A 27,029-nucleotide genomic window follows, 5' to 3' on the forward strand; every position below is an offset into this window, starting at 1 on the left:
CCCCCCCCCGGGGCCGGGGGTCCCCGCTCCCGCCCGCTCGGCGGAAACCAGGAGCCCGCTCCGGGGTAAGGGCGCGCACCCGCATGGTTGATCACGTCCCGCCGCACCCGCCAGCCTCTGGGGTCCGTGTCCTCGTCGTCTACGAGAAGCTGAGCGTACGTTCCCACGCTCACCGGGGACCTCCTTGCTCCCGCCCCTTCCCGCGGTTCCCTAGCAGTCTGGCGCACGCCCTGGGCCCCCAGCCCTCTCCGCGTTTGCTGGCCTGGCTTGCACTCCCACCCCACGCTACAGGGACCCCGCGGTGCGCCGCTCACCCGACCCTGGCGCCCTGGCCCGGCACCAGCCCCTGGCCTCTCCCTTCTCAGGGTCCGACGTCCATCTGCGCCCATCTCCCCCTAAACTTCGCGTCCTGACCCCGGAGCGCACCCTGCGCGGGGGCGTCTCTGCACTTCCTACGTGGCTACGGAGCCCGAGGTCGCTTGCCAGGGCAGGGCGGCGGCCGGGTCTCTGCCTACCCCGAGCTTCCACTCATTCGCCCTTCGGGGCTCCCGGGTTCTGCTTTGCTCACTCGCCAGGGCTTCATTGTTTCTGATGGCGCTCCTTTTCTCACTTTGGTCTTTAGTGTTTTCATCCTCTGACGGGGTTCATCAGACAAGTCCCATTCCCGGTGGTAAATATTTTTAATGTGGTGAACCCCGAAACTACAGGGGCGACCAGTCTATGTCGCAAATAGGCTCTAGCAGACATATCCAAGACACTCTTACCCGCAGCGTTATCGAGCCTAGTGTGTGACTGCCCCATGTACAAGTCCTCTGCGCTGTTTGGTTTCTCATGCTTGAGAGATGGGCTCAAAATGCAGCTCCCAGTGATGATACGGACAAGGCCTTTGAGTGTATCACTGAATCACACAGGCCACACCATTCATTCATCCTAGAGCTACCGCCCTAGTGAAGCTACCGTTAACATTTATCCTAATGTCAAAAAAGTCAGGCTCTGCTGGCAGCTCTGATAGGGGCGCTTATCCTGCCCAGTCCCTTGGTCGTTTCTTTCTTGCCTGCTGTAGAAGAAATTGGTGACCCACCACAATAACCAGCTTAACCAAATTCTCTGCCCAGGACATCGCCCCACAAGCACCCCATTGCAATAATAATGCAGGAAATAAGAAAATGCAGGAAATAACATTGCCACTGTCTATGGCATTCTGTAGCAGTGTCTTGTAGGCTGCGTAACTTTTTCCAGAAATTGTTTTTGTATGATCCTCTTCCCCACAGCCTTATCAAATCTTCCAAACCAGAGAAAGCATTTTAAGTATTCCCTCCTCCAAGATTTTCCATCAAACTGGGCAAACAGAAGGAGTTTAATAAATATGTTGATGCGACTTGAGGCAAGCATTACTCCAGTGAAATTTGATTTTCTTAATGATAAAAAAAGAAAAACAATTGTTAGGCAGACATCTCACTGAAACAATGGTTAATAATTATGGTGGTAGTGATTTGAATGGCAGCCTTGACACCCCGAGGCTACCAAAGGGACAGATCGATTCTCCTCCAACTGCTGCTTGTATAGATACAAAAGAATCATCCACCAGCCTTAGAGCATTGGGGACATTGTGTATCACAGAGCAGCTGGTTGGCTAAATAAGGCTGTCAGCTGTCCCTGAAACCAACCAACCCCCCCTAAAGCTGAAGAGTGACTGGAAAGGATTGTCCCCAACCTTTAGAGGTAGAGATCAGTAGATGCTCTTATTTTATACATGGAGCTTTACACTGTTTGCTTAATGTCTTATTGTGTAGAAAATGGAATAGGCATAAGCCAGGTGAATGAATGAGAGGCTGTCTGGGTATGCACCTGCTCTTGGGGATCTGGCTGGGTATGTCCTGATGGTTGGGTAAAAGGAGGCCTACCTCATGAGACACAATTGAAAGCAAACTGCTCAGGTTTGGTTTTCTTACTCAGAAAAGCCTTTTTCTCCAGTATCTAACCATCTTGAAATTTCCCCTTTTAATGTTTCCAAGCATTTTTATTGGGATTTTTAATTCATCTAATGTTTACATAAGAGGTTTTTTGGAGGGGCGGGGAGTGTATGGTCCATGCATTAACGCAGAGGTAGTACACACTTACTCTGTTACTTACTTTACTCCTAAGAGCCTTGAAAGGGTGAGTATATGACCTCCCTTTTAGGAAGGAGGAAACCTAGGGAAGAGCATAATGAACACTTTGCCTGTCATTGTACAAGTGGTCTTAAAAAGTTTATGGAAACTACATATTATGAAAAACCTAAGCATGGATTTCAAAAACTTTTGCACCAAATAAACTTATATTTTAAGCCCATTTTCCCACAGGTTTACTTGTTTGTTTTTTTAAGGACCTTTGTATGTGGTATTGCCTTCTCTCTTGTTTATTATCTCTCTTGCGCATCCTCCTTTCCCTTCTTTTCCTTTTTATCCCAGAACATTACAATTGTTGTAATTTCCCCTTTACTGATCGACAAACTTACAGCCTCCAAATAATCACCATGATAGTACTTATGGATGAGGAAATTGAGGCTTGACCACAAATTCAGAGAGGGGATTATGGTTAGACTGATTTCTACCTGACTCCAAGGCCAGTGAAAACCTTCACAAGCTTCCTTTCCTAACTCAGGACCCATTCCCCTTTCCCTCACTTTCTGTCTCAACAATACATCTATAGTGACCTTCCTCCCAAATGTATTATCTACATCCTATGACATAGTAGGTGTTGAGAAGACATTGTCCAAAACTTTATAGAGCTATAACTGTATCCTTATTGTAATTATCATTGAACAATTTTCCTTTTTTACCCCCTGTTGCTGTCCCATACAATGGCATGAGAGACATGCAATAGCAGTCTTTCCTGGTACTCCTGAGAGTTGGCTTAGAACACTATGTGCCTGACTATCCCTGGCCTGTGCTTGGTGCAGGCCCACATGCACTTTTCTCCATGGACCTATAGCCAAGGAGCCCACAGTAGACCAAAGCCCAAGATAATGCCAGTAGAAGTTAAGTTCCCCTTCTCCATGTTTTAGTCTTGTTGGTGCTTATCAGTGACCAAATTGTACTGTAATGATCTGGTTTTGTGTCTTCCTATTGAATAGTAACTCCCTCCTGGACTTTAACCTCAGTGCAGGGAAAGACCATTTGAGTCCTACTCACTTCTAGCCCCATTATCTGCACATAGTAGGTGCTCATAGTAAGTTGTTAGAATAATTCATTAATTAACGAACGAACAAGAAAATAAACCTTTCAAGTCCAGGAATGGTTATCTTCCACCAGTGTCCAGCAGAGTACCCAGCATCAAAAGGTTTTCTATAAACATTTGTGAACTAAACTATTGAATTAACCCTGACGTCTTAGAGGCTCTTCAAATCATTAAGTTCCTATATTTAGTGGATCAATCATCAGCTGGTTGCAGCTCATCTAGCTTTTTCTTTTTCTTATTAGGGTCTCTAGTGTGTATTCTTTTATATAATGAAGATTTTTCTGTTTTTAACACTTCTGTCCAATGTAATCCAAGATAACTTTTGTTCCACAGTCAGGCTCTTTACACTAACAATGCTGAATTATTCAGGCCTGACTTCTACCTTCAGGCTCCTGTGCTTCAATCATGCTGTTCCCTCTGCTGCTTCCGTTCTTCCCCATGTCTTCCTTTTTTTCTCGATTGATAGAATTCTAACTCATCCTTCAAGGACAAGATAAAACATCACCTCCTTCAAGAAGCCTTTTAAGGAACCATCAGTTGGTGTAATAGCTATGTCGCTGGACTCCCATGTAGTCGACCGTGGTTTGACTCCTGGACCCAGTGGCTTGCCAGGCATGTGTGCGTGTGTGTGCATGCCCAAGATCCTGAGAGGAAAATGGAGGAGAAGGGATTGCGGCGTGGCCATCCCCCTCGGGGGTAATTTCTTGCTTTCTGTCTCTCTGTCTTTTTGGTGAGCACACGTGCCCTATGGCAAAAACCTCTCCGGAGTTAAAAAAAAAAAAAAAAAAAAAGAAGCTTTTTAAACTTTACTTTTCTTCTTTCTCATAACTCTTCTACTTTGCAGGTATAATTACCTCTCCTGTGACATTTTGATCATAGTTTAATAATATGAATCCATAGATATTTGTTCTTACATATATGTTTCCTCTTTTATCATGCTAACTTGGAATAAATTAATTTTGTCCTGGCTATATGTGTATCTCTTTAGGGTTCCACAGAGACACAATCAATAGGATGGATGGACAGATGGACAGATGGACAGACAGAAGGGATTTATTAGGGAAATTGATTAAAATGTTTGTGGAAGCTGAGAAGTCCCACAAAAGGCAATCTGCAAACTAGAGGGCTAGGAGAGCTGGTATCATGACTGTTCAGATCAGAAGGCCTCTGGAAGCTGACGGTATAACTCTCAGTCTGAGGCTGAAAACTTGAGGACCCAGGGAGCCTCTAGTACAAATCCCAGAACTCTAAAGCCAGAGAATCTAGAGTTCTGATGTCCAAGGGCAGGAAAAAAATGGGTGTCCCAGCTCCAGGAGAAAGAGCACGCTCAGAATTCGCATTATATCTGCATTTTATTCTACTGAGGTCCAACAGCCAATGGGATTTGCCTACCCTCATTGAGGGAGGAGCTTTCCCATGCAGTCCACTAATTCACATGCCTGTCTCCTCTGGAGATACTCTCCCAGGCACATCCAGAAATAATGCTTTACCCGTTCTCTAGATATTTCTTAATCCAGTTAAATTGACACTTAAAATTAACCATTACAATCTCCAAGGTCTAACATAATGCCTAGTAGAGACCTAAGTGTTTGAACTGATCAAAACAACAAAAAAGGAAAAAGGGAATAATCACAGAATGGTATGTAGTAAACAGAGTCACTTTAACCTGGATTTGAGCTACAGCTCAAGTCTACTATTTGTTAACCTTGCAGAAGTTATTTAACCTTTCTGAGCCCTCATTTTCTCATTCATAAAGCAGAGATGATAAAAAATAATAGAACTCTTCAAATTGCCTTGAGAATTTAATAAGTGAACACTGTTGCTGTTACATAGAGCACTGCCTGATGCACAGTAAGCCCATGATAAATATTAGTTCCTTTTATAATAATCACCTTCTGTAGTGACTTAGGTCTCTTAGAAGGGAAGTGAAAATTATTATCAAAAGAACCACCAGTTGCTGGTAAGGAGCCTTGAGGAAGCACCATAAGTTAGGGAAGTATCAACAATTTTGACTCAAGCTGGACGCACATGACCCTGTCTACTGGGTAGCCCTCAATTTGCTTGCTCTTCTGCATGCTTTATTGATGAGTCAATGCAGAAGGACCCATGTCTCTAATGTCTGGCTCAGAACCCAGTGTCCTAGGGTATCATTTCAACTTGACCCAGCTATGGAAGCATAGGAGGCCTAGTCATCAGATAAGGGATATCGACATGGAGATAGAGAGATGGATTTGGTTTAGAAGAACAGAAGGCAGGTTTCAGGAGCTAGAAATGATCTTCCTAGCCTGGGCTTCAGTTAGGAGCATATATTAGAAGCAGACACTTCCTAAACGTAGAAGGGTAATAAGAGGGTTATAGGTACGGGTTATCCTACCACAGAGATGACAATCCAATCTGGTGTGAATTTCCCTCTACAAGTTGGATGAATGATAGGATGGGTTTGCTTGGCCAAGGAGATGCACACGTCCTCCTCCTTCTCCTGCTGTTGCTGCTGTAGGCTACTCATGGGGGGTGCCCACACTCATGACAGCTTGAAAGCACTAGAGAAAACCAGCTTCTAGGACAGGTTGTAAAATTCAGCAAGCATATTTCTTTGCAAGCACATAATGTCTTAGTTCCAAGAAGGCCCTTTTGTATCTTATCTAACTCTCCTCTTGGAGAGCAAAAAAATACATGCGGCAGGTGTACACTATGCATCAAGACCTCACCGTGCTGGTGAATTTATTTTATATTGCTGCCATAACAAATTACCACAAATTCATGGGCTTAAGCCACCCATTTATTATCTCACAGTTCTGTAGGTCAGAAATCCAGTGGGATTGGCATCTCTGCTTCAAGTATCACGAGGCTGAAATGAAGGTGTTGGCTGGGCTGTTTTTCCCTTTGGAGGTTCTAGAGGAGACTCCATTGCCAGGTTCATCCAGGTAGTTGGCAGAATTCAGTGTCTGTAGGACTGACATCCGGCTGCCATCTGGAAGTCTCCCTCAGCATGTAGAGGCCTGTCTGAGGTCATTCCATGTAGTCTCTGAACAGCTCAGAAGTAGCAATGGCATATGAAGTCCTTTACATGGTATTATGTCTCCACTGTCTTCTTTTCTTCTGCTACATCTCCATGACTGACTCTCCTGCCTTCCTCTTCTACTTTAAGTGCGCTAGTGATTAGATCAGGCCCATTTGGTAATCCAGGATAATCTCCCTATTTTAAGGTCTATAATCTTAATCACATCCACAGAGTCTCCTTTGCCTGAAAAGTAACATGTTTACAGGTTCCTGGGGATTACAGCTTGCAAATCTTGGGGAGACATTACCCTGTCTACCACAGTTAGTTAGGCTCTTCTCATGCTTATATCCCTTAATCCTCACAACTGTCCAAAAAGGAAATCATGTGTATATGTCAAGAAACTGAGGTTCAGGAAGGTTGTGCCACAATGAGTAAACGATGGAACTGGGGTTCAAGTCAGAGTGCACTCTCCTTTCTCTGTTAGAAAGAAGGAAGAGTGGAAGGCAAGTGACTGTGGGACCTACCCCCTCATTGCATTTCTCACGATTATCTCGCTAGTGCAGCTTTTCAATATAGCGAGGTCAGTGCTGTGTCCACCAAGGAGTTCCAGCTCTCTTCCTAGGGACATGATATATGTGTCTACTTGGTCCTGGCAGAAAACAGATGGCACACTCAAATGAAGTTTTTGAGGAGAAATTAATAAAGGGACTGTTGACGAGGCTGTAGGCGAGGTTATGGGAGACCTCTAAGAAATGGTGAGGCATGTTGGCTGGCAACAGCTGTCGCACCCTGGGTCTGCAGAAGCTCAGGGAAGAAAGAGTTACCAGAACCCTGAGAACAAATAGAGACTGAAAGGGGAATTGCCTGGCAGGATCTGTGACCTTCAACAGCAGAAATGGCCACCACCAGCCTGACAGGGAGGAAGGTGGCAAAGGAAGGATCCCGCCTCCACTCTCCTCCCAGCTCTGAAGTCCCACTGGTAGCAAATCTCAATTGGAAGCTAGAGGCAAAGGGAGTCTGTTTATGCAGCCTTGAAGTTTAGCTTTGCTGGCTCAAAGCAGAGTGTGGACAGGAAGAGAGCAGATCCGAGAGAGCCTATCCAGCACTGCAGGATTGTCCTTCCTCATCCCCTTGAAATTGAGCATGGCAATGTGACTTTCTTTGGCCAGTATATTAGTTTCCTAGGACTGCCGAAACAAATTACCATAAATGGAGGCTTAAAAAAAGGGAATTGGGGGACCAGTAGTTCACGTAATGGCTATATCACTGAACTTCTATGTAGTCGACTGCGATTTGAGTCTCGGACCCGGTGGCTTAAACTCACACCGGGCGCGTGTGCGTGTGTGCTCAAGATCCCGAGAGGAGAATGGAGGAGAAGGGATTGCGGCGTGGCCATCCCCCCTGTGGGGTGATGTCTTGCTTTCTGTCTCTCTGGCGAGCACATGTGCCCTATAGCAAAAACCTCTAAATAAATAAATAAATAAATAAATAAATAAATAAATAAATAAATTGGGTCAACCCCGTGGCATAGTAGTTAAGCTCTGTGCATGGGGAACTGGATCCCACAGGCCTATTGTGGTTCAAATCCTGGCCTGTGTCTTGAAAAACATGTTGGGTGTCCAAACTCCTGATGGGAAGGAGACATGGAAGAGAAAGAATTATATCATGACCATGCCCCACTGGGAGATGCTCTCTCTCTCTCTTTCTCTCTCTCTCACTCTCTCTCTTTCCGGCAAGTACACACACCCTCTGGCAATGAGAGAGAAAAAGAGAGAGGGGTGGCGAGGGAAAGATAAATGCTTATTCTCTCACAATGCTGGCAGTCATACTCTCCCTGATGGCTCTTAAGAAGTCTCTCTTGCTTCTTCTTACCTCCTGGTAGATGCTGGCAACCTCAGCATCTCTTGATTTGAGTGCATCACAGAGTCTCTACCGCTGTCTTTATATGGTCTCTCTCCATGTTCTCTCCTCTTCTGCATAAGGACACCAGTGAGTAGATTTAGGGCCTAACCTAAATCCAGTAAATCATCTCCAGATCGTTACCTAAATACACCTGCAACCACTATATTCAAATAAGAGCACATTCTGAAGTTTTGAGTGAACATGCATTTTGGGGGATACTATTCAACTTCTGATAGCCTCGCATGTGTTACTTCTGGGCAGAACTTGAAGACTTAATTTGTGACTTGCCACTCTCTCTTTGTGGTGCTAACCAGCAGTGCTGCTCCCTCAGCCTTGGTCTTCAGGAAGGATGAGGCAGACCTATTAGGAAGCAGAACAAGAATGGAACTGAACACGTCTTCTAGTATGAGGGATACCATGTATAGTATTTAAACACCAGCCTGCGGAGGTACTCCCAGCAGCCAGGACAACTCCAGACTTCCTTTCTGGTGCACAGAAACACTCTCAAATTCACCAAAACCACTGTACAGGCCACTCTGTTGTGCCTCTTAGTTCCAATTCTACTGGCAACATCTCATTGCACTACAGTTCCCCTTCAGGTCAAATATATAGAATCCTAAAGATCTTTAAAGACTGCCTTGTATATCCTTACAGGGGCAAGTTTCCTAGGGAGAAAAAAGAGAAAGAATGAAGGCTTATGCACATGGTGTTTTTTGACATTAGCTTCAGGGTAGCCGTCTGCATTTTAGATTGGTAGTCTCATCTCAGTTCTCTACCAGCAGCCAAGAATGTCTACTGATAAAACTTTGTTCTCTGCTTACATCAGGACTCACCAAAGTGTGCCCTGTCCTGCTCTCCAATGGCCACTTAGGTAAAACCACTTGAGAAACTGCCTCATCAGGTTTATTTATTAATGCCTCTGAGTTCTCTGAGTATACCAAACTACTTTTTTCTAATAGCAATCTGATTGCTGTGGGTATGGGCCACTGGACTCAAACGATTATTAGGTAGACTTTAAAAGTGAAATGGGGGCCTTCTCTGGTGGCACAGTCGGTAACAAATTGCAGTGCTGGAAACCACATGACTGACTGGTGGTTCAGATCCCTGGGTTGACTTGAAAACATGCCAGGCACATGCACACATGCCCTGAATCCTGATAAGCTGGAAGGCTGGGGAATGAGGACTGGGATTGATGAGGCCTTATCAAGGATGCCTCTTTCTTTCTCCCTCTTTTTGTTTCTCTCTCTCCTTCTCTTTCTCCCTCATGCAAATACATGCACTCTCTATCATGAATTAAAAAAAAAAGTTATGTGAACTAAGATAAAATTGTCAGAAAGAACAGGTGTACGTATTTGGAATCATGAGAAAGGTTGCCTGATGCCATGTCTCTTTAACCTCACTTATCTGCCTGCCTTGAATGGCAGCTTGGACTTGTTGGTTTCCAGAAGTTAACAGCTACTGCAGACACCGTGGCTTCCACCCTCTCTTCCCCAGCCACAAGCCCAATGAAGAAAAAGTTATGCAAAGATCAAGTTTAGAGGAGTGGTTCTCAAAGTGCATACCTGAACCAGCAGCATTCACGGCATCTGGGAACTTTTTAGAAAAGTAAAATCTTGGACCTTGCCTCAAACTTACAGTCTGGGGTGGGCCCAGCAGTCTCTGTTTTAGGGAGTTTTCCAGGTGATTCTAGTACACGCTAAAGTTTAAGCATCCCTGGCTTAGGTCCTAACCTGAAAAGATAGAAGGCCTGACTATGAAGTGATCTATCTTGGTAGAACATCATCAGCTCCTCCGTCCCCTCTGCCCACCTGCAGTATGGTGGAGAATCCATGGGAACCCCTGTTGTGGCTTTGTCTGAGCTGCAAATAACAAGTGTCAGTTGGACGGTGACAACACCCAAGAGACAGAACATCAGCTACAAGTGAAGACTCTCCTGTGGATATCAGGCCGACATCACATCCTGTGTTAAAGGTAGCTATTTTCTACTTCTGTTCTGATAGAAATCAGTTCATACTTCAAAAATGGGGCCAACAAGTGGCATGGTGATTAAGACTCTGGACTCCCATATGGCTGACCACAGTTTGCGTCCCAGACACGGTAGCTTAAAAATCACACCAGATATATATGTGTGGGTGCCCAAAATCCCAAGAGAAGAATGGAAGAGAAGAGATTGCGCCATGGCCATTTACCCAGGGGATGGTTTCTCACTTTCCCTCTCACTGTCTCTCTCCACGAGTACACGCATTATATAGCAAAAACAAAAGGTTTGAAGATCTCTTCAGTTCTGTGTTTAGGGAGTTTAAAATAGTTTGAGAAACTAGTTTCACTGTAGCTTACAAATGTCGTTTTTTTTTTTTTGTATCTATCAAAATACTTAGTATCTGCAATCTGTGCTAATCTCTTGTGAGTTTCCATTTACAAAATGCCATTTTGATAAAAAACAGTAAGCCTCCATATGGTTACACTATTGTGTCTCTTTGTTTAGGGAATGAAGTAAACGAAACCAGGGGATCCCCTGGAGGTATGGCAGATCGATACCCATTTCACCAGGTGGCAAATTCAGAAAGGCCTCCATGGCAGTATGTGGAGTAGTGGGGAAATGAGTCATACTTTATCGTGATTCTGGAGAAGACAGTTTGTTCATTTTCCACAGCCACATGAGCTGACCACCTGGAGCTGATTCTGGTAAGCTAAAGTAAAAGGCTGATCCTAACCTGCTCAATCCTTGAAAGGTAAACAACATTTTGTACACAGTCCAAGCATGAGCCCTGTGTTCTCTAACATGTATGAATTTGTGTAAAAATAGAATAGAAGCATGTGTTTATTTTACATTGAAATCTACACATAACTTTTTATAATACACGGTTTCCATGAACTTACTTTTTTTTTGGAGAGGTTTTTGCTATAGGCAACGTGCGCTCGCCAGACAGACAGAGAGAGACAGAGAGACAGAAAGTGAGAATTCACCCCCTAGGGAGGATGCCCACGCCGCAATCCCTTCTCCTCCATTCTCCTCTCGGGATCTTGGGCACGCAAGCACACGCGCCCTGCGTGAGTTTAAGCCACCGGGTCTGGGACTCAAACCGTGGTCAACTACATGGGAGTCCAGCGACATAGCCATTACGCTAACTGCTGGTCCCGTCCACGAACTTTTTGAAGACTCCTCCCACAGAGCTCCTAATCTGTCAGACTTGCTAATAGATAAATTCCTCTTCTTCAATCCTTCAGATGACTCTCTTTGTATTTTGGTTACCAGGAGGTATGTACAGTCATCAGAGGGACAGAGACAGAGGGAGAGGGACAAAGTACCCCCCAACAGAGCATCGTCACACCGCAATCTCGTCTTATTTCTCCATCCTGTCAGGATTTGGGCACACATGCACACACACCCAGTATGTTTTTCAACTCATTGAGGCAAGGATTAAATCCATGCAGCAAGCTCTCTTGGATCTAGCTTCCATAACCATCAGGCTATGGGGCCAGCCCCAAATGATTATAATTTTGATAGTCAGCACTGGATCATCTGATGGTCCACTAGTTTCTTTGCACAGAACAAAGTGTGTGAACCAGGAATTACTTTTTTTTTTTGAGCAAAAGGGTTTCATTTCTCAATATTTTCTGCCTCTCCCCTTTTAGAACTCTCATTGAATTGATTTTGTAGTATTATAAGTATAGCCCCAGAAGGCCAATGGAATGTGCTTGTGATTTGTGCTCCAATAATCTGTGGCCCCCACCCCCTCACCAATCTTCCCTTTTGGGTGGCTGAACCTTGTGCCTACCCAACTTCCTTTTCCTCCACTAAGAAGTGACTCTGGGCCTACAGAACTGTAAGCTGGCTGAAAAACTATCGAGGCACTCAGGGAAGGAACTGACAGTAATAGAAGTAAGTGTGTGCATACAGCACAAGTGACGGCTTGTTTCCATGCAAGTTTGGATGTTCCCAGTGGCTCTAATTGGCGCCCAGCATACATGCGCACGTGCATACTCAGCTGGGGCTATACATGACTGGACTCACTCTGCACAGGCAGAGTGCACAGCTGTCCACAGGCTGATGTGCTTTTGCTTTGGGGACCTCTCCAGGATGACCCCAGATGGTCCAGACCCAGCACCTGACAGGAATTCCCACATCACTTACCTCTTTGGATTCAGGCAGTGAAAGTTGTTTAAATGCAAATTATTTTCCAGGAGGTAGAGACATTATTATTCATTAATATCTGGGCTTTAATGAGTTTATCAGCTTAAAAGAGAATGTGCCATGGTCTTTTGGTAATAGAAAGCCAGAGAGATATGTTTTAATAATGTTGGGTGGGAGAGGAAAGAGTCAGTTCTGAAATACAGAACTACAGCCGTAGACTCAGGGAATAGCATGAAGGCTCGAGCTATGTGACAGGAAGTAAGGTACAAAAAGGGAAATGGGCAAGTGAAAGTAAAATGCCTTCGCAAGTCCATAGGTCATCTCTGCAATTCCCAGAGACCGTTTCCTTTTTTAATATATATTTTATTTTATTTTAATTTCTTTCATACATTCAATCACATACCTCTCTTAGCTTTACAAGTGATGTGTGTGATTGAATGTATAAAAGAAATTAATATAAAAGACATTAAGGAGAAAAATATAGAGGCAAGACATTTCTGGAACAAAGAAATGGGTCATCATCTGTTGACGATAATGTGTATAATATCCCCAGAGACTGTTTGCTAAGTAGGACTGTTTGTGGAAGCCTTGCTGAGACAAGGGCACATTTCGTTTATTCATTTACTAACCTTTTTCTCCCGTTAAACCTTTCCACTATTTTGTTTTCCTGATAACACTCACAGCACCTTGTACATACCTTGGCACTGAGGGTGTATCAGGAAAACCAAACAGCAGAAGCCCTTGCCTCCATGGAACTTGACTTTAGTAAAGAGATAAGATGACACAAGGGACAGGATAAACAAGGGAGGGGTGATAGATGCCGTGGAGGAAAGCGAAGCATCGAGGTACGCCATTTTAAATACGGTGGTCAGAGAGGGTTCACCAGAAGGTGACATTTAAGTTAAAAGCGAGCAAGCCAGGCAGATGTCGAAGGATGAAGTTGTTTCAGACAGAGAGAGCAGTAAATGTAAGGCCCTGCCTCAGAAGCATGCCTGCTTATTTGGAAAGAGGAGGGTGTGGGGTCTGTGTGGCCAGAGCAGAGTAAACAAAGGGAGATTAGTTGGAGATTGGACAGGGAACTCATGGGGGGAGGGGGGGAGGTTGGGAGGTCCAGTTCACACAGCCTTGGGAGACTTTAACTGAGCCTCTGAGTAAGAAGGTTTTGATCAGTGAGCGCAGTGCTATTCTCCAGCTTACAGTTTAATAAGCTGTGGCAGGGTTGGCAATCTTTTTCCATAAAGGGCCAGAGATAGTAAATATTTTTCAGGCCATGAGGTCTGTGTTACACTCCCTGATTCCACTGTGGTAGCACAAAAGCAGTCATTGGCAAGGTCGCCCAATGAGCGTGACTGCATTCTGTAAAATGTCATTTACAGAAGCATGTGTCAGGCCACATCTGGCTCATGCTAACCTTGGGGCCATTGCAATAATCCAGAAGAGAGATGGAGGTGTGCTGGATCAGAGCCCCAGTAGAAGTGGTAAGAAAGGGTCAGATACTGACTGTATTTTGAAGACAGAGCTACCAGGATTTACCTTTACACCAGATGAGAGGAATGAGAGAAACCAACTCATCAAGAATGCTCCCAGGTTTTTGGCCTGAGCAACTGGAGAAATAAAAGTCATCGCTGCTGAAATGGTGAAAAATAAAAAAGAAAAAAAAAAAAAAAGAGAGGAGGTGGGTGAGGAGTGGGACTTAGTTTGGGACTGGAAAATTTAAGACGCCTTTACGATGAAGTATCAAATGAGATGCTCCCTAGATCTCCTTCCAGCTCTGATACTCGGTAACTCCACCACTGAGAGAATAACATCTACCCCAGCATTTCTGCTGTGATGGTGTTCTTCAGGGAGTCCTTCCACTCTGCATTACTCCACCTTTCCAAAACACAGTTGGTGATTATGCTAGCTAGAGATCAGTGGCTGGAAGGAAGAAACTCTGAAAGAAAGGCAGCTGCCAGCTGAAACTAGCAGGGGGACTTGGAAGAGTGGCATAAATGGTATATGTGCCCAAGGAGTCTTGTGGGCTGCAGGCAAATTCCTGTGCATCTGTTTCCTGGAGGTTATTCACAATGTAAGATTGTCAGTCGACCAAGCTATGAATATTGAACTCATTTTCAGAGGAAAGCAAAGCAACTTTTTAAACTTTGCATCTATGGTCAGAATGGCCCCACTTGGAATGCACTCACCCCTGCAGAGATTCCCTGAGTCATACTCTACCCGACGACCTCTACACCTGGCAAGACACAACCATGGTCACTGCCACTAGCTCCTTCAGAGACATTCTTCCTCCCTCTCCTCTCTCATCTCACCTCATGGGGAGATACATCGTCTGCTCAAATTCTTTCCTCCCAAGAAGTGGCTCTGTGCCAGTCGGGTTGCTTGCTATGTAGATCCGGTAAACCACTTTGGGAGTGAGCTGATAGTAATATATTTAAAATATGAGCATTTATCAGAAGCAGCAGATGGAGGCAGCAGAGTGGAGCTCCCAGAACCGAGGGCACGAAGTGTTTCATTCAAGTGTAAAGCGCGCACCATCTAGACTCAGCTGGCACCAGCTCACGAAACCACTGAAGAGGAGGGGAAAAACAGGCCACCTTTGTGCTAGGTCCAGGAGGTCACAGCGTTCCCTGACCTTGAGTCCTTAGTGCCTCAAAGGCAGCATTCACTCTAGAATGGAAAGAAAATTCTTCTTGGTTGATCTTAATATTTTTACTTCCTTAGCACTTAGTAATTCAATAAAAAATTCTGAAGCTCAGCATAAATGGCAATGTAGATCATTTCATTTGGGTATGTATGCATTAACTAATGTGACAAATGTTTATTATGTGCCTCTGACATGACAGAAGCCATGGATAATACTCTAGGACAGATAAGAACACAGCAGATATATATGTTGTTAATTCTTAAATACTAGACGTGTCGAAAGTATTTTACTTTCCATTTTTTTACCACCATCCCCACCACCCAACCCTAAAAGTACAAATATGAGAGAACTTCAAAGTTTGTGGAAAATAGAATTAAATTATGAGTTTATTCTAGTGCAAACAATTTTGAAATCCATGCTTAGTTTTTCTCAAAATGTGCATTTTCCACGAAATTTTTGAAGACCACCCCCTCATATATTTGAAATTTTTCTATTTACTATTTGAAATTTTAAAAAGTATTTTTAAAATAAATTTCTTCAGGGTCCAAGCTCAATACATTAGTGGGAAAATGACAATGATATTAATTTTAAATCATCTGTTTGAGAAGAGTACTATAATAATTCCATTCCGTTTTAAAAGGTCACTTTTACCAGTTGATCTCAGGCCTGCAGAAGGGTCCAAGTCACCCAATGAAGGGTTTGTAGGTTATACCTATAATCACAAACTTTTGGGTAAATGCCTACCTTCCATTATTTTGGGTGGATTTTGAAAAGTGCCATCATTGAAGAAATCATATATTTAAAAAAAAAAAGAAGAAATCACATATCTTTTCATATTGCCTTTTTATGATAATCTCAAAATCTGAACCTTGTACCATTCCATGTGAAAGGTATGGATCTCACCCTCTGAAAAGTTCTCCCCAAATCCCTTGGTCAGAATTAATCATTCCTTCCCTCAGTAGCACCAGGGAGGCATAATGTCACATTTAAATATACCAAGTTATGCACTTAGCTCTTTCTCATGATGCATTATGAATTCATTGAGGGAAATGTAACTCTGTCTGGCACACAATTGCCACTGAATATGTTGAATGAAAGAATATAGACTGTGCAAAAATACTTGAGGTTATATAAAAAGGGAAACAAACAGAGATTGCCAAAGGTCTACTTTTATCATACTGTCTTCAGGGTAAAGTGGATGCATCAGAACACTTTCCATTCTCATGGATGACATATCTTTAACTGACCTGCTTAGAGTTGTTCTTTCCCTTTTCTTTCTTCCTCTTTTTTCTCTTTTTTTCTTTTCTTCCTCATTTTTACTTTACTTTTCTTTCTTTCTTTCTTTCTTTCTTTCTTTCTTTCTTTCTTTCTTTCTTTCTTTCTTTCTTTCTTTCCTTCTTTTCTTTCTTTTTTTTTTTGGCACATTTATTCAACAACCTTTGCTAAACATCTACTGAGTTTCAGATGGTGTGATTTTCTGGGGGTACAAAGAAGATTAAGAGACATTCCTGTTCTAGAAACAGGGAGTGCACCACCAGAAGCTGAGCCAGCTCTACGTTCAGGGGAACAGAAGACAAACGGGGAAGGGCCAGAAGAGCACCAGTAACGGAGAGGGTGACTTTGTAAACTGAAACTTGAAAGAACTTTTTTTCTTTTCTTTTTTTTGAGAGTTTTTTTTTGCTATAGGGCGTGTGCGCTTTCCAGAAAGATAGAGACAGAGAGACAGAAAGCGAGAAACCACACCCCGGGGGGATGGCCGCACTGCAATCCTTTCTCCTCCAGTCTCCTCTTGGGATCTTGGACAGGCACGCACATGCACCTGGCGTGAGCTTAAGCCACCAGGTCCAGGACTCAAACCACGGTCGACTACATGGCAGTCCTGCAACATAGCCATTACACCAACTGCTGGTCCTGAGACTTGAAAGAAGTTTTGAAGTGCATCAGGCAGGAGAGTTATTGACCCCATAGGAGTTAGGACAGTGTAGTAGGCATTACTAGTAGTTCCTGTTGGAAAGATAGCTTGGGCATTTGGTGGATAAAGGCCAGAGATGCTAGGTGTCCTGTTGTGTATGGTTGAATCCTGAACAACAAAGACCGTCCTGCATCCAGCATGACATTGGACTTCCCCATAGACGTTCACATAAGTGAAAATCTGGTTATAATTATCTGAGCCTAAAGCCTAACTCATGTTATGCATAAACACAAAGCATGCTTTTCCAGTTTTAATAAAAACTGCATTTTCCAGGTATGAGTCTCTAGTGAATCAAAGGAATGAAAGGATAACATTTACTAACTACCAATGACTCTCCAGCATGTAAAAACAGTTCATTTTTAACATAATTAACGTTTTAATTGACTTTTAAATATAATTTCAGCATCTTGAAAGTCACACCACTGACATCTCATTGCTTATGGTATTTAACACTGAAATATACACCCGAATTGATCTTCATTTGTATGCGCTGGTCCCCAGTGACTCTAGGCAAACATTTCATTACTTTGTTGTGTCTTTGAATCGAGTTATGTGCAAATATTTACCTACAGAAATACATATTTTATTTCATAAAGCTTTCCTGTTTTCATATTACAGTTAAAACATTATATTGGTGCTATGGTTTATTCCCCCCTCCCCCCAATTCCCATGTAGGAATTTTGCTTGTGAAGGTATCGTGAAGAGAAAACCTAATACCTGCATGGTGTTAAAAGGTGGGGCCATTGAGTAATTAAGAGGTTAGGGTGGGACCCTATGACTGATTCCTGGTAGGTTTATAAGGAGAGGGAAGGAGACCAGGAAATATACATGGACACACACCATGCTTTCCATGCAGCCAGAAGAGCCTTGCCAGAAGTGGCCACTGCACCTTAGATCTCAGACCTCCAAACCCTCAATGCTGAATAAAGTACCATCCTCTTTAATTACCTACACCCAGGTATTTCCTGTTACCAGCAACACAGCAGACTAAAATGATCAACTTTTTTAAAATGATAAATATAAATTTCTTATGTTATCCACATTGACTTCAAAAATTTAAAGGACAGTTTATTTTTAGTAATAAAAAGGGATGATTGGGTCTATAAGGCTGAAAGCCAGTGAGCTGGACAACGTAGGAGGAAAGAAGATTCTAGACAGTACTTCCAAAACTTTAATGTGTACAAGAATCACCTAGGGATCTTGTTAAACTGTGACTACTGTTTCTAAGGCCTGATTTCTGCATTTTCCACCAAGTTGCCAGGAGACACCAAATCTACTGGTCTGTGGACCACACTTGCACAGAGGAAGCTGCAGGTACAAAGGTATGGAGGCTTAGAAGAATGTTTCTGGAAAATAATCAGTAATTTGGTAATCAGAGCACAAAGTGTGTGTTAGAAGATGGTATCTGAGATGAGGCCGGATCAGAGTGCAGGACCTTGCTCATGCCTTAAAAGCCTTGTTTAAGCAGAGCTATGTAATAGTAGATCCTGGTCCCACCATGTAGGATGGCTCTGCTGATGGTAGGGATGCAGTGAGGTTGCTTTTACAGTTGTGCTTCCAAGAAATACTGGGGCCTTGAACTGAAGGAGTCACAGCAGAAGGGAAAGAAAGAAGACGAACTTGGTATTTTCGTGTAAGATTTACTGAGACGGTAATGGGGGCCTGCTTTAGTGAAGCTGACTCCATCTCATTAATCAAAATTGCTTTCCTCTCACCCTGATACTCTTTGTTTGAGATCTCTCTCAGGAACTCCAAGGAGACAAACAATCAACCTGAGGCTTGAAACTATGAGGGACATTTTGCCCAAGGAACTGAAACTCCTGTCCTAGAGACAAATTGCTTGTTTATATAGCCAACTAAAAATTAAATTGGCCTATTAAACTTTTTGTACATTGCCATTAGCTCCCGCCCTCTCCTAAAAATACATCTCTTGGGTCACCGGAAAAGTTATGACACATTTTTGAATAGAAAAACACATCATAACTTTTCTGATCACCCAATATAAAGTGAGAGACCAGTCCAAGATATTCTTACACATCTTCCTGGGTAGTCACATTATAATAAGTTCTCCTTTCTTGCTCACCAACAACTTTGCTTTCTATGTGTCTTCTTGAGAGATGAAGGTTCAGACCTCCTTTGAATCTCTGGACTTTGGTATAGGGTTCCGCACTCAGCAACAAGACTTGGTGATTGGTGGAGTATGGCTGGCTAAAAGGAGAGGGGATCAAGGATAAATTGTCGTTTCCTGGCTTGTAGTCTGGGTCTATACCCATGCCACTAACAAGTATGAGGATGATAGAAGAAGTGCAAGACAGTTGGAGAAAACTGGCTTTCAGACATGCAAATTTGAAGTACATCTCCAATCAAAAAATAGACAGATACCTGACTGTCTGATGTGAGGACTTTTATTAAGAGCCGACTGATTTCATTCTAATGCATCACTCACGTAGGTATGCTCATTTGCCCTGTTCTAGTAGATTCCCGAGAGAGTGGGGGCAAAAAACGTGCCATCACTGTAAGTCCATAGTTGTCCAGCCCATATATCAGGGCGAGAAGAAAGTGGGCAGTGCTAGCATACTTATTTTATTACAGAAACGCATTAAGTATTATAAAATTGGGGGTCAGAGAGGACACAGGTGGATTGAATTTGCTACCTCACAGAGTTTGTCTGTCTCTCCCTCCTTTCTCTCTCTCTCCTCACTCACACAACACACATACATACACCGCACAGCTGTCTGTCTTTGCTGTGTCCCCCGTTTACAGACATTTGCATGGTAGTGAATTTAAAGGAGTCCTGTGAGATAATAGACTTGGTGTCCCCATTCTTTGTGTCAGATTCCATGGATGCTGTGAGTAGTCCATCTTCATTGAATTCTAGGGGCCAGGTCCTTATTCATAACCTTTAACTGGTTTATACTACTGGGGTGTCACGATAACTTTAGGGAAAAAGTTTATAAACAAAGAAATGGAAGCCTATAGAGGTCAGGTAATTTGCCTAAGGTCACACAGAGAAAAGAAAAGGCAGATAATTTCTTTTCTCACTCATTCTGCATGCATTTTCTCTAATCTCTTCCAGTCATACTAAAATAATGGCTGTTCCCCAAATACACCATGCTGCTTCACACTTCTGTACAACACTGAGTATATCCTGTTTGGAATCCTCTCTCTCATATTCAACTTTCCAAGCCCTACCTGGGGACCCCCATATCTGTCAACACTCTCCTAGACTCCTAACTTGATGCCCTGTGCACATTCTGCTTCTCGTGGGTGCCGGACTACACTGTCACTGCATGGTCACTGGTCCCTTCCTCTCTCGGGCTGTGGGCTCCTCAAGGGCAGGGGCCAAGTCTTAGTCCTCTGCTGCCATTGTGCCTACTATACACAAGAGTCCAGTAACATTTCCAAACTGAAGTGCTATGTAGTCAGTATGGGCTTCTCTGTGAATTTCACTGGCTGTGATGGTGCTTGGGAACTATAAATTCATTTCTAAAGAAAATAGGCACTACCAATGAACAAAAAGGTAATGTGGAAAATCATCGTCTTACAACATAATCTGTATAAATAATTTTTTATGAAAAGGTGATTTCACAATGGACTCCCTCCTCTCCTGTAATTTTTCACCATTAATATTAGGCTTCATTGGGACCAGCAGTTGGTGTAATTGCTATGTTGCTGGACTCCCATGTAGTTGACCGTGGTTCAAGTCCCGGATCTGGTGACTTGAACTCACTCCAGGCATATGTGCGTGCGTGCCCATGATCCGGAAAGGAGAATGGAGGAGAAGAGATTGCGGTGTGGCCATCCCCCTGGGGGGTGATTTCTCGCTTTCTCTCTCTGTCTGTCTCTCTGTCTTTCTGGAAAGCATGTGCCCTATAGCAAAAACTTCCCCCCAAAAAATTAGCTTCTACCGGTTCGCATCCCAGACCCGGTGGCTTGAAACACGCTGGGCGCGTGTGCGTGCATGCCGAAGATCCCAAGAGGAGAATGGAGGAGAAGGGATTGCAGCGTGGCCATCCCCCTAGGGGGTGATCTCTCACTTTCTGTCTCTCTTTCTCTCTGTCTGTCTGGCAAGCGCATGCGCCCTATGGCAAAAAAAAAAAAAAAAAAAAACTCTCCAAAAAAAAAACCTTAGCTTCATTATTTAACTTTAACTTATTAAGAGATAATAATTAATTTTAAATTTAATTCTTATTAGAATTTTAGTAAATAAGAACATTTAATAACCACAGTGATATGGTTCAAAAGATATATATTTTTGAATTTATTTATTTATTTTTGGCTATAAGGCCCACGTACTTGTGAGAAAAAGAAGGAAAGTAAAAAATAATCCCCTAGAGGAGAAAGTAATACTGCAATTCCCTCACCTCTGGTCTCCTTTCAGGATTTTGGGAAGCACGCACATGAGCCTGAAGCGATTTTCAAGCCACCAGGTCTGGGACTTGAACCTCATAATCAGCCATGTGGGAGCTAGTGCATTAGTCTTCACGCTACTTGCTGGCACATAAGAACACTTAATTCTTAACATAATTAATTTTTAAATAAAATCTAATTGAAATATGTCTGTTCTTTTCTCTTATTTCTTTCATGAGGTTTGTGTGAAGTAAGATAGACTTCCTTTGGGGTTATAAAAAAGTGTGGGACATTGATATCCACTTAAGAAAACCAAATATAATTACTTTTAAAATACAAATAAGCATAATTGGGTTTGAACATTAAATTCCATTGTTCCATATCATGCATCTAATTTTATCATAAATGAACAAGTACTTAAAACATCTAAACATCTTTTGTTGTTTTTGTAATTCAGATGATGTTCTAGAATGGGATTCCACACATGCATTTATATTTTTCCCAAGCTACTGCATTAGTCAAGATCTTCACTCACTCAGATAAGCCCATGCAGTATAAGTTCATTTGAAGATCCCATTTCTCAAATCTTGGTAGCCCTATTTCAAGGTATATCATGGCAGTCAATCGAGAATTAGAGGAAGCAACTGAACTGAAAAATATGGCACATGTCCCTAAATTGGTGATTTTAATCAATGAATTTAACATTAGCTTTCATATAAAAACTAGCACAGATCTCTTAAGGAGAAGAATGCAAATGTCTCATGAAAATTTAAAGATAATAACAACATGAGACTGCAAAAAAATGTTGAGCTTGTGATAAGTTGCTTGGGTTATGGCCCAGACAGCTAGTAGTACACATTCTTGTCTTTTCTCTGGTTAGGTGAAAAAGTCAGGGAAGTGTTGTACGGGATTCACATAGAAATAAGAATAAGAGCAAGAGTCACACAACAGTTAATGACGCAGACTGGAATACTGTTCCAAGAACATAATTAGCTCATAGATCCCACATGAATTATCCCAACATTACCTCAACAGCAGAGAGCTTCATCCTTTGCCTTTCCGGTAACTCTGGCAAGGGTCAATACAAGAGTGTGATTCAAAAAGTTCATAGAAAAGTTAAATTAAAGTGGAGCTTATTTTGAAATCTATTCATGGATTTTTCATAACACATTTCCCATGAATGTTTTTCCCCTATAGGGTACATGCACTTGCCATAGAGAGACAAAGAAAGCAAAGCTGAAACATCACCTCCCCCAAGGGGATGGCCATGCCACCATCCCTTCTCTATTCTCCTCTTGGGATGGTGGGCATGCACATACATGCACCTGGTGTGATGTTTTGCTGCTGGGTCCGGGACTTGAACTGCAATCAGTCATATTGGAATCCAGTGCCTTAACTATCATGCCACATGCTTATCCCCTTTGTATAAACTTTTTAAAAAAATTTATTTCTTTCAAGAGGGTCACACAACAGTTAATGACGCAGACTGGAATACTGTTCCAAGAACATAATTAGCTCATAGATCCCACATGAATTATCCCAACATTACCTCAACAGCAGAGAGCTTCATCCTTTGCCTTTCCGGTAACTCTGGCAAGGGTCAATACAAGAGTGTGATTCAAAAAGTTCATAGAAAAGTTAAATTAAAGTGGAGCTTATTTTGAAATCTATTCATGGATTTTTCATAACACATTTCCCATGAATGTTTTTCCCCTATAGGGTACATGCACTTGCCATAGAGAGACAAAGAAAGCAAAGCTGAAACATCACCTCCCCCAAGGGGATGGCCATGCCACCATCCCTTCTCTATTCTCCTCTTGGGATGGTGGGCATGCACATACATGCACCTGGTGTGATGTTTTGCTGCTGGGTCCGGGACTTGAACTGCAATCAGTCATATTGGAATCCAGTGCCTTAACTATCATGCCACATGCTTATCCCCTTTGTATAAACTTTTTAAAAAAATTTATTTCTTTCAAGAGGAAAAGAAAGAGGGAAAGAGAAGAGAGAGAAAGAGAAGAAAGAGAAAGAGAAAGACAACACCCCCAACAGTGTCCTGCTTCCACATTCCATCCCCAGCCTCTCCGAGCCCTGGATCCTGGGCACACGTCTGCCCAGAGTAGTTAGGAAGTTTCCGGCATGAATATGAATCTGGAACCTTCCTGCATGCGTCACCCTTGTAGAGATTCATATTTACTGCAGTCCAGCTCTCCAGACCCCTCTATGACATTTTTGAAGACCCTCCATTTACCTGCTTCAACAGTTCTTACTTTTACTAGACAACTACCCAACCTACTCTTTATGTATCTTTTAGCTTCTACTTTCTTACAGCTTTTGCCTCATAATAACTTCAGTGCATCCAATGGCCTCTCATAGCCTCTATAGCCAACTTCCCTTCTGGGTATCTTTAGCCTCCGCTCCATCTTTCAAATGCCCAGCCAAATTTTCATATTAAATGTAATTCCTTCAATTAATCATCATTATCCCAATTTGGAGATAGACTTTGTGTCATATTGTCCCATAGAGCACCAGCCAGCCTACATGTCGTTTGCCCTTGAGTTCCCGTCCCACTTTTGGAAAGGTTGGTCGCTGTTGAGCAGGCAGGTCACAATGTGTATATTAAGGCAATGTCAGAGTAAGGAACCCCCATGGTCAGGTTTCCTCTGTAGGAGACTCTGGAAGTGTGTCATGGCCATTCTAACTCTTGCCTTTTCCAGAACAGTCAACTGAAAGATGTTATAATCTGTCTCTTTAAAAGGTTGACCAACTAATTTAACCAGATAAGAATCTGAAGGCTTTGTGTTGAACTCAAAATTCTGGGTAAAGTTATATAGAACTATCAATATAACAAACAGAAAAATAGACTCCCTGTTTGACAAGGTATCCTATATAATGCAAGTCTAACTTCTTATTTATTTTTCTCCCCCTTTTTTATTTTTGAATTTTATATTTCAGCTACAGGGATTTGAATTAATTATACTTCTTAGCTCCCAGCCCACCATGACTGATGGTTCATACAAAGCCTCCTTCCCTTAGTCTATTAGTGCTACTACAGAAAATTATCTGAGACTGGAAAATGTACAGGGAACAGAAATTTATTTCTTATAGTTTTGGAGTCTCGGTGTTGAAGATCAAGTTGCTGGCAGATTCAGTGTCTGGTGAGAACCCATTTTCTGCTTCCAAGATAGTATCTTGTTGCTGTATCTTCAGAGGGAAGATATGTTATGTCCTCACATGGTAGAAGCTTAAGAAAGCTCTCTTCAACCTTGAGCCCTTTTATAAGAGTGTCAATCCTATTCCTGAGGACAGAGCCCTTTTGACTTCATCACTTCTAAAGGTCACACCTCTTAATACTGTTACATTAAGGTTTATGTTTAAATATGTATTTTGGAAGGGATACAAGCATTTTAAACACAACCCCTCCTTGAGTGATTTATTGACTTGAATTCTCTCCACAACGTGTCTGGTAAGTGTTCTAACCAAAAGCTAGAACTATCTCATAAAGGTAATGACCAAGTCTATGTAAAGAGCTCTCTAATTCTTAGATATTTTTTCTTACGTTAAACTAGAAATAACTTGCCTGTAACTTCGCCCCAGTGTTCTCAGGTTTTTCTTGTGGAACCATGTAGAAAAAACTTATTTCTTTCCCAACACAATAGCCTTTCAACCTCATAAAGTCAGCTATTATTATATCTGAGTCTTCACTTTTCTGTGTGAAGCACAGTCTGTTCCTTCATTAATTCTTCATATGATGTGGGTTTAAGACACTTCACTACCTAGTCACCTTCTCTTGGACATACTCTAGTTGACAATGTCTTTTTTTAAAAAAAGTAGGTATTTAAATATTTTAAAATAGATGTACTCTGCCAATGCAGGACTTAATGGGTGTAACCTTGCCCCTCCCTTCCCCAATTTCAGTTTCAACTAATGTAACCCTCAAATTTGTCTTCATTTTTCTTGAAATAATATCACATTTTTGACTCTCATTGAACTTTAAATCTTTTCCGTGTGAACTGCTGTCAATCCAGAGCTTCTCTACCTTATATTTAAGTAGTTGATTCTTTGAACTTAGATGCAGAACTTAACATTTAACCCTATTAAGTTGTATGTTGTTAATTTCATTCCATCCTTCTCCTTTTTCAAGGTCTTTTTCAACTTTAGTTCCTTAATATGGTTCATCAGTTTTACCTCAATTTCTAGTCAACTACAAATTTGATAGGCAAAGGTTTTGTTAGCATTCACCCAATTCACTGGTGAAAATGTTCACAACTTCAGGACAGATGGCAACATGTCACCATCAGCAATAGTACTCGATCGAACTTTAGTGTGTAGAGGAATTACCTGAGACATTTGTTAAACCTGCAGATCCCTGAGTCCCATTTCCATAAATTTTTATTTGGCAAGTCTGGAATGCAACTCCAGGAATGTGCATTTTTAACCAGGACCACATGTGATTCTGATGCTCTAGGTTCTAGGCCACACTTTAGAAATATCTTCAGAAGTTTCTTTTAGATGTAAGTTGGCGTTTATGTGTTCATTAACATTAACAGGGTGCTGTGATTTTCATGCAGTCTTGGACACATGATTAACACTGAATGAAAGAGTGAATAAAACAAGGAATGAAGGGTGGAAAGAGTACTCAGCTAATAATCTCCATTTTAACACAAAACTAACACGATCAATTTTTTCAAATACTCTTTTGTATTATTTCTTTGGTGTTTCCTACTGGAGGTTGGGGGAGAAAGAGATGTGTTTCACATGGCCTACTGTTAATGAACATGTTCGTCTCCTAGAGATCATTGCTTCCCCCCCTTTTTCTCTTTTTTTTTTTTTTGTGAGAGGTTTTCCCTATAGGGTATGAGCACTCGCCAGAAAGAGAGAGAGACAGAGAGACAGAAAGTGAGAAATCACCCCTCAAGGGGGATGGCCATGCCACAATTCCTTCTCCTCCATTCTCCTCTTAGGATCTTGGGCATGCACGCACATGCACCTAGTATGAGTTTAAGCCACCGGGCCTGGGACTCAAACCGCAGTCAACTACATGGAAGTCCAGCGACATAGCCGTTAGGCCAACTGCTGATCCCCATTGCTTCCCTTTCTAAGCACTCACAAGTCATGTATTTAATTCTTCCATGTACAATTTCATTGAGAATTAATGGGGATCATATTAAAAGCCAAAAAGTCTTCCTTACTAATTCTGCTGTACTTTAAAGAAATTAAGGCATAGGCTTAGTGTTTGACTTATTCACTCCTCTTCTGGCCAGGTTGGTTGTTTTTTATGTCTTAGTATGTTTACAGATAAATAAAAATCCAAGTGCCAGAGCCTTCAACAGGGACAGTTTTTTGTTTTGTTTTTGCATTTTTTTCTCAAATTCACATTTTCAAAAATGTTTAACATCCTCAGAAAGACTCAAAGAATGATACAATGCTTTTAACCTGGGTTAATAAATGTTAGCATCTTTCTATATTTGCCTTTGATATAAAAAGAAAGGTAGGTATATAACTAGGGTAGACATTCTCCTTCTGAATCAAATGATTGTCATATTTCTTTAGTCTGCTTTAGTCTAGAAGAATTTCTCGGTCTTATTTTCTGTGTTTCAGCAGGCTGGGTACTCGAATTCTCTGAGTATACGTCTTGACTTTTTGGTTACTTTTTCTTTTTTTTTTTTCTTTTAAACCAATTAAAGCTTTGTATATTAAAAAAATTTAGTAAGAGGGACTAGGAATTAGCATAATGACTATGTCGCTGGACTCCCATATAATTGACCACGGTTCGAGTCCCGGACATGGTGGCTTAAACTCACGCCAG

At 42.2% G+C, this 27,029-nt stretch overlaps 1 protein-coding gene across 1 annotated transcript in view; it reads right to left on the reverse strand.

Moving 5' to 3' along the window:
• CD47 (CD47 molecule) overlaps window positions 1-17,028 on the reverse strand; it is an 84,441-nt gene extending 67,413 nt beyond the window's left edge. The window contains exons 1-9 of the mRNA XM_027769203.1: window positions 16,894-17,028; window positions 14,564-14,670; window positions 13,455-13,613; window positions 12,955-13,017; window positions 9,853-9,981; window positions 8,434-8,482; window positions 6,745-6,869; window positions 765-898; window positions 315-521 (exon numbers count right to left, since the gene is read on the reverse strand). Of these exons, the coding sequence (XP_027625004.1) occupies window positions 315-521; window positions 765-898; window positions 6,745-6,869; window positions 8,434-8,482; window positions 9,853-9,981; window positions 12,955-13,017; window positions 13,455-13,613; window positions 14,564-14,670; window positions 16,894-17,028 (1,108 nt within the window). The remainder of the gene's footprint in view (window positions 1-314; window positions 522-764; window positions 899-6,744; window positions 6,870-8,433; window positions 8,483-9,852; window positions 9,982-12,954; window positions 13,018-13,454; window positions 13,614-14,563; window positions 14,671-16,893) is intronic.
• Window positions 17,029-27,029: the final 10,001 nt, after the last annotated feature.

Source organism: Tupaia chinensis, unplaced genomic scaffold, assembly GCF_000334495.1.
Source record: "Tupaia chinensis unplaced genomic scaffold, TupChi_1.0 Scaffold148904_1, whole genome shotgun sequence".
NCBI lineage: Eukaryota > Metazoa > Chordata > Mammalia > Scandentia > Tupaiidae > Tupaia > Tupaia belangeri.